The sequence below is a fragment of the Geospiza fortis genome, unplaced genomic scaffold (genome assembly GCF_000277835.1).
Source record: "Geospiza fortis unplaced genomic scaffold, GeoFor_1.0 scaffold237, whole genome shotgun sequence".
Lineage (NCBI taxonomy): Eukaryota > Metazoa > Chordata > Aves > Passeriformes > Thraupidae > Geospiza > Geospiza fortis.
This window is the reverse complement of record NW_005054319.1, coordinates 5,123,663-5,134,525: the sequence shown is the minus strand read 5'-3', so window position 1 is coordinate 5,134,525 and position 10,863 is coordinate 5,123,663. Positions and strand designations below refer to the sequence as shown.

Below are 10,863 nucleotides of genomic sequence, written 5' to 3'. Positions count from 1 at the left end.
ACTTACTCCAGCCTTCATGCATTACAAAAGAATGTGTTCAACCCCTAGGAAAATCAATGTCATAAAAATACCCTCGGGAACCAGTCACTTGCAAGTGATGTGCAGGAAAGGTGTCAGAGAGTCCTGCGGCCGCCAGGTTTCCCATTGCCTGCACCACAGAGCGAGTCAGGAGGGAGAAATTCAAGATAACAAGGGAGTGAGGGGTTATGGGACACAGAGAACAGAAAAATAAAGAAGTTCAGCCTGGAATCTGGAGCTGCTCCAGGCCATGCAGAGTCTGGAACCGTCCATGCCGAGAGGAAGGGCGTGGCCCATCTTTCATCAAGCCAGATCCACTAGAAGTTCATTAAGGAGGTGAAAACTCCTGTTGTTTTCTGAATTTTATTTGATTACTGTGAAACAGAAGACACTGGCAAGGACAGAGGGTTGATTTTTAAGTTAAGACCCTGGAGCCAAAGGAGAAAGACAGGGGGGCTGGGAAACAAAGCCCCTATTAACTTTGGTCCTGACTTTCAGGTCATGCATGTTCAGTTCTTTTTACCTGGAAATGAAGATGTTAATTGGAGGTGACAGCTTTCATTGGGCTCCCCATGAGCAATATTTTGAACCACAGTAGGGCCCAGATCTTCAAACACTTTCCCAAGGGAAGGTTTTAACCTTTCTTTTGAAACATCTCATACCACTTGCAGGGAAAAAAGACAGTTGTTGGCTCGAGGCATACCAATCCCCAGCCGTGATGGACTCCCAGCTCCTCTGGACAGGAGGCACAGCAGGAACAGGGAAAAACAGACTGGGGAGGGGCAGCCTGGAGCCAGCACCGTGCAGCAGCATCTCCCTGTTGGTGTCTGTCCATCCAGCCCCAGCCCTGCCCTTGGGACAGGCTGGGGCAGGGCCAGCCCCAGGGGACACTGGGCTGTGCTGTCCCCGCTCCTGTGCTGTGACAGCTCCAGCACAGAGCCAGGAGCTCATCACACATCCCCTGCTCCACACTTGGCTCTCCAAAGCCTTTTCTGCCACAGACCACATCAGCTTTATCCACCTTGCTGCATCCAAAAACTTTCTTTTTAAACAGCTGGTTTCTTCACACACTGTTGTCATCCATACGTAATTTATCATTTTCAGGTGAAACGAAAGCCTCTAGAAAACACATCCAATGCTGAAATCCAGAACTGAAGACTACACAAATGGCTAACTTTCCATATAAATATATGAATGGTGTGTATATTAATTTTAAAAATAAAATAAAAAATAATATAGTTTGATTTATATGTATTATCCATTTATATATATGTATATAACAACATCAGGGATGGCAGCACTTTCTTATTTTAGAAACTTTTTCCAGCACACACATTCCACTTACAACACCATTATTACCCCTACGAAATTTTCCAGTTTCTTTCCAAGTGGAAACATCTCAGCTGAAAGCTCCACTGCCATCTGAGGAAGCAGTTCCAAGCTCCCAGAGGAGCCTCAGCTACTGCCCTCAAGGGCACCCAGTGTGGTCACTCTGGAAAGGCTTCATTTTGGAATGTTGTATTTCTAAGATGATGACACCAAGGGGGACTAGAAAATTTTATGGCAATGCTTTACTCATCTTTGCAGGCAGCAGCTGAGATGGTCAGACCCTGTGGCTTTGCCAGAGCAGGGGCAAAGGGACTTATGGCTCCCAGGAGCCCCTCTGGGGGCCCCTCTGCTCAGGGCTGCCTGCAAAGCCACCTGGGTGCTGCAGGGCTGTGAGGGATCAGAATTCACAGCTCGGGATCCCTGGGGAGCACTGGATTTATTGTGCCTGACTGGCTCCAGCAGTGCCCTTGGAGCTGTGTCCCCTAAGGAGGAGCCTGGTTTTCCCTCAATAGTGCTGCCTTTCCCTTGGGTCCTGGCACCAGCACAACTCCACTTACACCCAAACCCTGCAAATCCATCCTTGTCCAAGCAGGAGTGTCCCATCTCCAAACACAGAGCAGTTCAAACAAGGCACAGGAGCTGCCACAGCCACACACACCTCCCCAAAAACATTTACCTGGGAGACAGAAATACTTCTGTGGTGCCCGTGCAGCAGAGCACATCAGCAAGGACTTAGGGAGAAAACATCACCCCACTAGGACATGGGGCTGCAGCAAACTCTGCAAGCTCTCCCCAGCCAGGACTGGGCGGTGAGTCTGGGCTGGCCCCCAGCTGGTGTGTGTCAGCTCTCACCTGCCCTCCAGCTGACCCAGGGCTCTCCAAGCAGCCAGGGCCAAGTCCCTGCTCAGGGATGCGCTGGGCTCTGGGCACTGCCTGGCCCCCCACACCCTCCATGGTGCCTCTGTGCTTGCTGGGGGCCAGGCAAAGGGCAGGGTGAGCACACAGGCTGCCCCACACACACCAAAAAACAGTCAGGGTCTATAAAATAAACTTTCCTAGGCAGCTGCTTCCCCCCAACACACAGAGCAGGTTGGGGAAAAAACAACTTCTTTCACATGAAACCCCAAGCCCCCAGGGAATCACTGCTACTCCAGCGCAAGAAAGACAGTGGAGCCTCCACCTGCTGTTTGCAGTTTATTTTAGCAGAGAGAAAAAGAACGTGGACAAGAGGCATTTTGCATAACTTAACAGAAAAGAACGCTTTTCCTCCACTCTTCACAGATCAACAGGCAGAAGCATTTCCTACACACGGCTATTTTCGGGTGCTAACAGTTTGGTGTACTGGTAAAATCACGGGTTTCCTCTAACACGCTGTGATGGTTGATCTGAAATCCAAAGCCAGACTCGGGCTTGGGGGCTCCTCTGCTGTTGAATGCAGCTCCTGTCAGTGCTGAGTGCCAGGCTCATCCCCACCATCCTCCAGCAGGGATTCTGCAGCCAGGGACTGGCTGGGGATCCAGGCAGCTCCACGGCTCTGCCAGCCCATGCCATGTCCTGACTGCTGTAGCTCAGCACAGCTGGAGAGGTGACCCAGAATGAAGGGGGTGTGGGCAGCACCAGCAGCCTCAGTCCAGGGCCAGGGAGGGGATCTTGCACACAAAGGGGAAGGCTCTGCCACAGGCGTTGTCATTCCAGGAGCGCAGTGCTACCCTCCAAAAAAACACAAGGCATTAGCTGAAAAAAGGCAAAAGGAGGGAACCATGCACTGCCCTTGGGACCAGGACCTCCTGCCACTGTGGGAGGCTTTCCCTGGACGTGCTCCCATTTGTGCCACTCACTGTCATGCTTCCTCCCTGCATCCTCACCTGGGGGATGTGAGAGGGGAGGCCAGACCCCAGCTTGGACTTGGTAGTGGAGGGGCAGCTGCAAACACAGCCCTGGCCCCCCAAATGATCCATGGGCTGCCCATGGACACATTTAGGTTCATCTGGGGGGCCTGGACACATCTGACTGGTCTCACCGACAGGGAGGGTGTGAAAAGGGATTTTTGCACAGGCAGCATCTTGTCCCAGTTCAGCAAGATGTCCTGGCCCAAGTATGGGAGAGATAAGCTGGCAAAACATGAGTGTTCCCATAGGTTTCCCATGGGGGAGGGGAAACAGGGAAATTCGACCTTTGACTAAATTTGGTAATTCTTCAAGGCAGCTGATACTTCTGCCCTGCTGCTACTATGGGAGAGGGAGATGGGAGCAGAGGGAAAATCAGTATGTATGCATGTAAAGAAAACAAAGAACATAATACTAAAAAATTAAAATGCAAATCCTCTGCCTGCCAGCAACCTCTTCAGAAAAGCAGGAGCCACGGTGGATTGAATTTATTGCCACACAAATAACAGTGAGGGTGCCCTGGGTGCTCACCACTGCTGTGTCTGTACCAGATCTGCACGCAGTCCTCCTCCTCGGGGATGGAGTGGATCCCATCGTCAGGCTGGCTGCCATCCCAGTACTGGTAGTCGTAGGAGGAGCCATCTGTCCACTCAAAGTGACCCTCCTGACACGAGGCCAGCAGAGAGGGGCTGTCACCACAGAGCTGTGACTGCAGAGAGTGGGAGGCCACCCCCATGTAGTCCCCACCCCCATTCCCAGCGCCACACAGCCCAGGGACACCGACAGACACCACTCAGCAAAGTCCAAACAGCATGTTTGGGTTTTACAACTGGAAACTTGCCAAAAACAGCCCCTCACAATTTTCTCACCAGGGGAAGCCCAGAAATCAAATCTATATATTTTTAACACCCCCACCCAGTTCTACATTCCTTTTCCTTTTCCATTCCTTTTCCAATATCTACAAAAAAATTGCTGACATGAGACTGTTCTCCTGATGGTCTCCATTTTTCTTTCTAACATATTAGACTACATATTTCCAACATGTCAGCTTCCAAAAGTCACGGAGTAGCACAAGAGAGCAATGGAACTCGGTGGTTTTTAACACTGAAGACCTTTTCAGTTTATTTGCTCTTCTTGGACCAGCAGTACAATACTCTTTCTATTAATCCTCTAATAAAATGTGATATGAGTAGTTATTGGTTAATCTATTAATTCTAGTAACACTTCTCTTTTAAAAGCAGACTGGAATGGGTGAAATAACAAGTTTCTCCACATGCTGCACCACAGACTCTATGCCACCTCCTGATTAAAGGGGTAGAAGGAGCAAAGAAGAAAACCAAGTGACTTTCCAGAAGGAAAACACAGAGAGGTGAATATTCCAAAGCCTTTTCCCACAGGATTCCAGGGAGCTCCCACCTGCCGTAGGTCGTTGAGTCCTGTCCAGATGTCGGTGGGGATGCCGGGCACGCGGCTGTTCACCAGGTCGTACACAAAGACGTTTTCTTGCCAGCTGGTAAAACAGAGCAATCAAGAGGATATGTCAGCAAATGGTCAGGCTTGGTGTCCCTAAGCACTCACCCTACCACAGGACCCGTGGGCAAATGGGTTCCCTGCTCCTTGCTGCTGGTGGTTACTTTCCCAGGTCTGTGCAAGAGGAGTGTGGTGTTGGTGAGAGGTGGGGGAGAGGGAGTAGGGAATATCTACTGTGTAATCATGTTGTACTTTTGTACTTCTATCCCTTTTTCAACAGTAAAACACCACAGTTTAGGGAAATTTAAGGAATACTATGCCAGTTTTCCTGCCAGTCCAGGAAAGGCATTTATTCTCTATATTGCCTTTGTGTGACCTGTGCATCAGCCTTGACTGGGCCGCTGCTGCGGAGGGATGTGTGGGCTGGAGCACGAGCCTGCAGCTGACACAGAGGCTGTGATGTGGGAATGGGACTTTGCCCCCAGTTTCCTTCCTCCCCAGGCTGTGTCAGGTGGGATGATGTTTCCGCACAGCTCACCTGTGGATGGAGGCCAGCTTGGCTGACCGGATGCCGATGGAGAACTCGGCGCAGTAGAGGTCGGCTTCAGCCCAGGTTTTGTTGATGGGGAAGTAGCGGTAGCAGTGCCCTTCGTACTCTGTCCAGAACAGTGGGCAGGAGTAGGCATGGACAGGCTCAGGCATGGCTGGGGGCAGAGCACAGGACATCCAGCAGCTGGTGATGAGACAGCTTGGCCAGGAAGCTGAGCAGGTGATGGAGGCAGCAGTGCCCAGCTCTGCTCTCCCACCTCACCCAGGCAAATAACCACCAAACACATCCAGGGAAAACCCATCTGCTGCAGGAGCCATGCAAAAGTTTGCAGAAGTCAAAACACGTTTTAAACAAGTTGTGGGTTCCTCAGTTTCAGCATCTGCCTAAACCAGGAAGGACACTCCAAGCTAGCATGACATCATTTTAGCCAGAGGATGCTTAAAATAAAAGCACTGACATTTGCTACTGGGGAAACCAAGATAAGGGCTCCTCTTGTCTCTATCAGCAGCACTGGAGCCACTGTGCTGGGACGGGAGCTGACAGCCAGGACTGTGGGGTTATGGCCGTGTTCTGCCCTCCTGCAAGGACAGCCTGCACCTCCTCCTCCCAGGGGAACCCCCCTCCATGCCCTGTCCCTGGATGCAGCCATGCACATAGGCACAGGATCCCAGCCCAGGAGCAGCCAGCGAGGCGCGTGTGCTGCCGGTGGTGCCAGCCTATCCAACAGATATCCCACCACAGATAACAGCCTATCCAACAGATAACAGCCTATCCAACAGATATCCCACCACAGATAACAGCCTATCCAACAGATAACAGCCTATCCAACAGATATCCCACCAACAGATAACAGCCAGGCCATGCTGCTGCTCCTCCTCCCCTGCTGCTTTTCAGCACAGTGGGGAAGTTGTCCCAGAAGAGGCCCCCGTGGGGGCAGGATGTCCTTTTGGAGCCTTTGGAGTTGCCGCTGTCTAAACACAGCAGTGGCATTAACACGTCGCTCCAACCTCCTCCATGTTCTGCTCCCCCTCGTGTGGGGCGGATGCAGCACTCAGGACCCTCAGGTCTTGGGGCACACAGACTTAACTCTCAGCTGCTGGTTTGTGAATGTGGGGGAATTGCCAGCCCCCTGAGGCAGTTCCCACATCCCCAGGGAGCTGTGGTTGGGTCAGTGCTGCTGTGGAGTGGGCAGTGGGCAGGCTGGGCGTGCAGGGGGTGAGGGCAGACGTCAGATGCCATCAGACCATCCAAGCAGGTAACAGCCCCGAGCCCAGAGAGGTCAGGGAGGTGCCTCCAGCACTGAGGGGCCCGGGGAATGGCTTTCCCTGAGGGAAGAGCAAAACTGCCAGCAGCAGCAAGGGATGTGGCAAAGGAAGCAACAGCACAGAGAAAAAGAGAGGCAAGGTGAATCCAAAGCAGCTGTGTGAGCATTCATAGAGCCAAATCATTCCCTATGCCAATGCTGGCAGCTCTGGGTGATAATTGCATCTTTCATCAGCTCTTTCCACATGGGGATCTCTGAGTATTCTACAAACAGCCACCAGCCAGCCCACGGGGTCCCTGCTGTCACATCCCCTCCAGGTGACAAACCACAAATGCAGAGAGTCTTTTTTTTCTCCTGAGCATGGCCAAATCAAGTGCCAAGCCCTGTGGGGCTGTCACCCCATCAACCTGCCTTGGGACCCCCGGGCACCCCTCCAGAGGAGCTGAGACTGGGGGCAGCTCTGCACTCAACAGCAACAAACCCTTGAGGGGTTCAAGGGGCTCTCCCATCCTCAGCAGCACCAATTATGGGCTGTGGAGGATAAAAGATAAGGCCTGGAAAAGCAAAATAGCTTTTGGAGAGGGTGGGTAAGATAAAGACAGCTCAGCAGCAAGGCAGAGTTCAGTTCTCTGATTCACACCCGGCCATAACTGCACTGGGAAAATCCTTAGAACAGCCCTAGGAGATGCAAATTTCTTCAGTGTAGCAACAGAGCAGGACCAGGAACTCCAAAAGCTGATGTGATTCCTGGAGCCAAGCCCGCCTCCCCTCACGATGCTGGCCGGGGTTCCCTGTCTCCACCAAAACCAAAGCAGAACAAGGGTCAAACCTTCAGCATGAGGCTTCAGCTTTACCACCAGCTCACAGGTGAGGCATGTACCCCCAGAAAGGACAGGGCTGGGACCTGGTCCTGGCTTGCAGAGACTCGGGGCTGCTGTTCCTTCCTGCCAAGGACAGCTCAGAGGTCTGTGCCAGACAAGGCACCACCAGCTGTTCCAGCAATTGGGGTTTTATTGTAGTGCCTTGACAAAATCCTCACCTCTGGCAGCATGGTGGCAAAATTCACAGGCTTCACCCAGCAGCATCCCCAGCAAACAGAGCCTTCACTCCCCAGTGCTAATTGCAGTGGGTGTCCCACTGCCCTGCCTCAAAGCCAGGCACCCCAATTCCAGGGAAAACCACCCTCATGTTTGCTCAGAGCAGCTGAGAGCAAGTCAGAAATTGAGACAGCCCTGCTTTGTTATTCCATACTGGTTCCCATTAGGTAGCATTAATTTGATGAGCTTCAGTGAACCAGAGGTGCCTGAAGGAATTTAAGGTTAAATATACCAAAAAGGAAAATATGGGAGGTCAGCTTTTAATTAGCATCTTTTCTGTTAGGTCAGGATCAGAGGCTTTGTCTGTCTCTTTGGAGGAGAACTACTGGTCCCAGTTTATCAGGCAGGAACAATTAGGGGAGCTGCTTTATCTGAAATATTTGTAGCAGAAAAACCATAAGAAATCTGATGTAGGGTTGTGAGTATAGGGGCCTACTCATGGCTCTGCAGGAAAGCCTCACAACCCGAGCCAGCAGCTGTGTGTGGTATTTTGATCTAGAAGGTGACAGGGGAAGCATTTGGGGGCTTTTTAGATCAAATCCTCGCTTTTAAGGAAAGTGAGAATTGGGTCTAAATGACCAGCAAAACATCAGCTCCTCCACACAGGGCAGGATCAGCACAGCCAGTACCTGCAGCACTGGGGTTCCTGCCAACCCCCAGTCACTCCATCCATTTGTCCCCAAATTCCTGGTGAAAAATGTCTGCAAGGATCAAGAATCCTTTATCCCTTTCTTTCCCTTTTTTTTTTTTTTTTTTTTTTTTTTTTATTTAAAATGCAGCAGTTTTAAGGGCAGGACCATGTTTTAAAGCAGCTCCAGCAAAATAAATGTCCAGACTTGGCTGAGGATAAGATTCAGATCAAGCAGCTGTTACTAACTCAGAAAAGCTGGAAAACAAATATTTGGGGTCAGAAATAAAGTTTTGTGCTCTCTGCATTTGCCTCAGTGCCAACTTAGAGTCTTTCTATTTATTTACTAGCTGAGCCCCCCTGTAGAACTACCAGGAAAATCACTTTTCAAAATCTTACAGAAGCTGGCACTGCTCTGCCAAAAAAGTTTCCCTTCCCCAGCTGGCCTATTTCCAACTATAAATAATTAACTGAGAAAATCCTAGCCAGTTTCACAAGGGTTTCTCTTCATTTCAGGATGCTACTGGGGAAAAAACCCTACCACCAGCTGAATGGCTCCCCTGGACTCAGCTGGTGAAGAGCAGGTTTGCCTCTGAAAACTTCATCCCAAGGAGCAATAATGCCTCACTTGCAGGGATCTGCAGGTCTGAGATGTGAAATCTGAGGTTAGGAAAAGGTTGGCAAGAGATGCCCAGGCAAGGAGGGCTCCTGAGGGCTGCAGCATCAGAGGGTTTTGGACAGCAGACCAGCTCAGGTCAGTGCTGGCAGCAGATGCTCTTCTTGTTGCAGAGAATCAAAGAACTCCATGTAATCAACAGCTGACAGCTTTCCTCAGATCTCAGAGGTGCTAGGAGACACCCCTTGGCACATCCACAAGCTAATGCTGCCATCTGACCTGAGAAGGCAAGTGAACCTTTTCAGCTCTTGGCCAGCAGCTGCGTTTGGAGAGCGCCCATCAACACCCCAAAGGCTCTTCTGAAATCCATGTCAACAGAGAGGAGCTGAGGAGATCCTGTCATGGGGAAGTCTGGGGCCTGCCCAGGGCAGAGCCCCTCCACCAGGATCCAGGGCTGTGGTGGTGACAGTGAGGGATGGGCAGCAGTCCCAGCTGGCAGAGCTGGGGCTCAGGACCAGCGTCCTGGAGCTCACCAAGTCACCCCTGCAGCAGCACTGCTGGAGCTGTGGGGAGCTGGAAGGGCTGGGTGAGACAGCAGGGCTGGGACAGGGGACCCCCAGAACCCACCCCCAGGATGACTCCAGCAGAAACTGCCTGTGGCTAAGCCGGGGGTGCCAGCTGAGCCAGAGATCCATCCCACCACATCCTCCTTATTGAGCAAACCCACAGAAAAAGCATTTAAACAGGGGGTTGGAGGGCAGGAGCATCTGGCAGGAACTAAGACGGTGCTGTTGTGTGATGTTGGGGTGCCTCCACTCACCCATGGCTTTAGAAGCAACTCCTGAAGCCCTGACATTCCAGCCACCATGGGCAAACAATGCCACCCTCATGTTACTTGCAATATTTGTTTTTCATTAACAGATGAAAGAGTCTCACACTGAGCATCCACCTTTGAAGGATGTGATCAGGGGAGGGACCTTGGTCTCTGTATCTGGGGTTGTGTGGAGCTGCAGGGGAAGGTATATCCACTGATGGACAGGAATCCCACACTGGGCAGTATTTTACACACCCTGAAGTGTTTTTAAGGCACATGTCACAAGTTTTCAAGTAAAATATTAAACATCAGATGAAGCACATTGGGAGGGACATCCTCTCACACCAAGGGCATTGCTTTGTAAAATTCTTTAATAAAACCAAGCTGGTTTTACAGTTTCAAATCCTCTGTATGTTTGGAGCTGTGAGGCTACAGCCAATACCAGCAGCAACGCTCTTGCAGCTGGCACTGACAGATAGAAGTTATCATGCAGAGTTTTTTCCTCTTTAATTAGTTTTGGCAAAGCTCCCATGGATTAGGCGTCTGGCAGGAAAGCCAGGCTTGTATCGATCCCTTTTCTCACGATCTCACCAAACAGCACTTAAGGAATCCCTTTCCACTCACGGTCCCAGTAAACCTAACAGGGCTCAAGCAAACTTGCTGCAGCAACTCCCACTTGCACTGACACCGTGGAAAAATCTGGAAGAAACCCAAGTGACATTCAGCAATCAGCAGCGGCTCGGAGCAAAGAGGGGAATACGGGAGAATCCCGTGTTTGTTTCACACGCAGTAAGTGTGAATAAAAGAGGAGCCTGTCCTGCTGGGCTGCATGGCCACAGCCCTGCACCCTCCGTGAGTGCGCAACGATTCCTGCCACAGCCCTGCACCCTCCATGTGCCTCATTCCTGCCACAGCCCTGCACCCTGCATGAGTGTGCCTCATTTCTGCCGCATTCCTCACACCGGTCCCACGGCAGGGCACGGCCCCGAGCGGCGGCAGCGGCGTTGGCAAAGGCCGAAGAGCTGACCTGGCACACAGAGACACAGCCAGCCCAGAGACCTCTGGCATCCCGAAGCAAGGACCGGGACTGCCCTTGGCACGAACCCATGGTGAAGAAGAAAGTTGATTTCAAGGAAAGTCAGGGATTTCTGGAGCAGGGGGAAGCCAGCTGCCGGCCCTGCGGGAGGCACA

General features: G+C 51.5%; 1 protein-coding gene across 4 annotated transcripts; it reads right to left on the bottom strand.

The window, feature by feature from the left end:
- Window positions 1-2,528: 2,528 nt before the first annotated feature.
- Window positions 2,529-5,428, bottom strand: CLEC19A (C-type lectin domain containing 19A). 4 transcript variants are annotated; one of them, XM_005420494.2, is made up of 4 exons: window positions 5,242-5,427; window positions 4,650-4,743; window positions 3,765-3,897; window positions 2,823-3,052 (listed from the first exon to the last, which is right to left on the bottom strand). In XM_005420494.2, exons 1-4 carry the CDS (start codon window positions 5,403-5,405, stop codon window positions 2,973-2,975), a joined length of 471 nt encoding a protein of 156 aa, XP_005420551.1. In that variant the 5' UTR covers window positions 5,406-5,427; the 3' UTR covers window positions 2,823-2,972. The 4 variants fall into 4 exon arrangements, with proteins under 4 accessions (XP_030912388.1, XP_005420551.1, XP_030912390.1 ...); XM_031056530.1 differs by having other exon boundaries at window positions 2,897-3,052; window positions 3,782-3,897; window positions 5,242-5,428; XM_031056529.1 differs by having other exon boundaries at window positions 2,937-3,057; window positions 5,242-5,428.
- Window positions 5,429-10,863: the final 5,435 nt, after the last annotated feature.

Excerpts from the sequence above, each read along its gene's own strand:
- CLEC19A (XM_031056528.1), bottom strand. The coding sequence starts at position 5,405 with ATGCCTGAGCCTGTCCATGCCTACTCCTGCCCACTGTTCTGGACAGAG. Across the intron at positions 4,744-5,241 it reads AAGCTGGCCTCCATCCACAG|CTGGCAAGAAAACGTCTTTG; the intron begins GTGAGCTGTGCG and ends CTGTTTTACCAG. Across the intron at positions 3,053-4,649 it reads GACTCAACGACCTACGGCAG|CACTGCGCTCCTGGAATGAC; the intron begins GTGGGAGCTCCC and ends TTTGGAGGGTAG.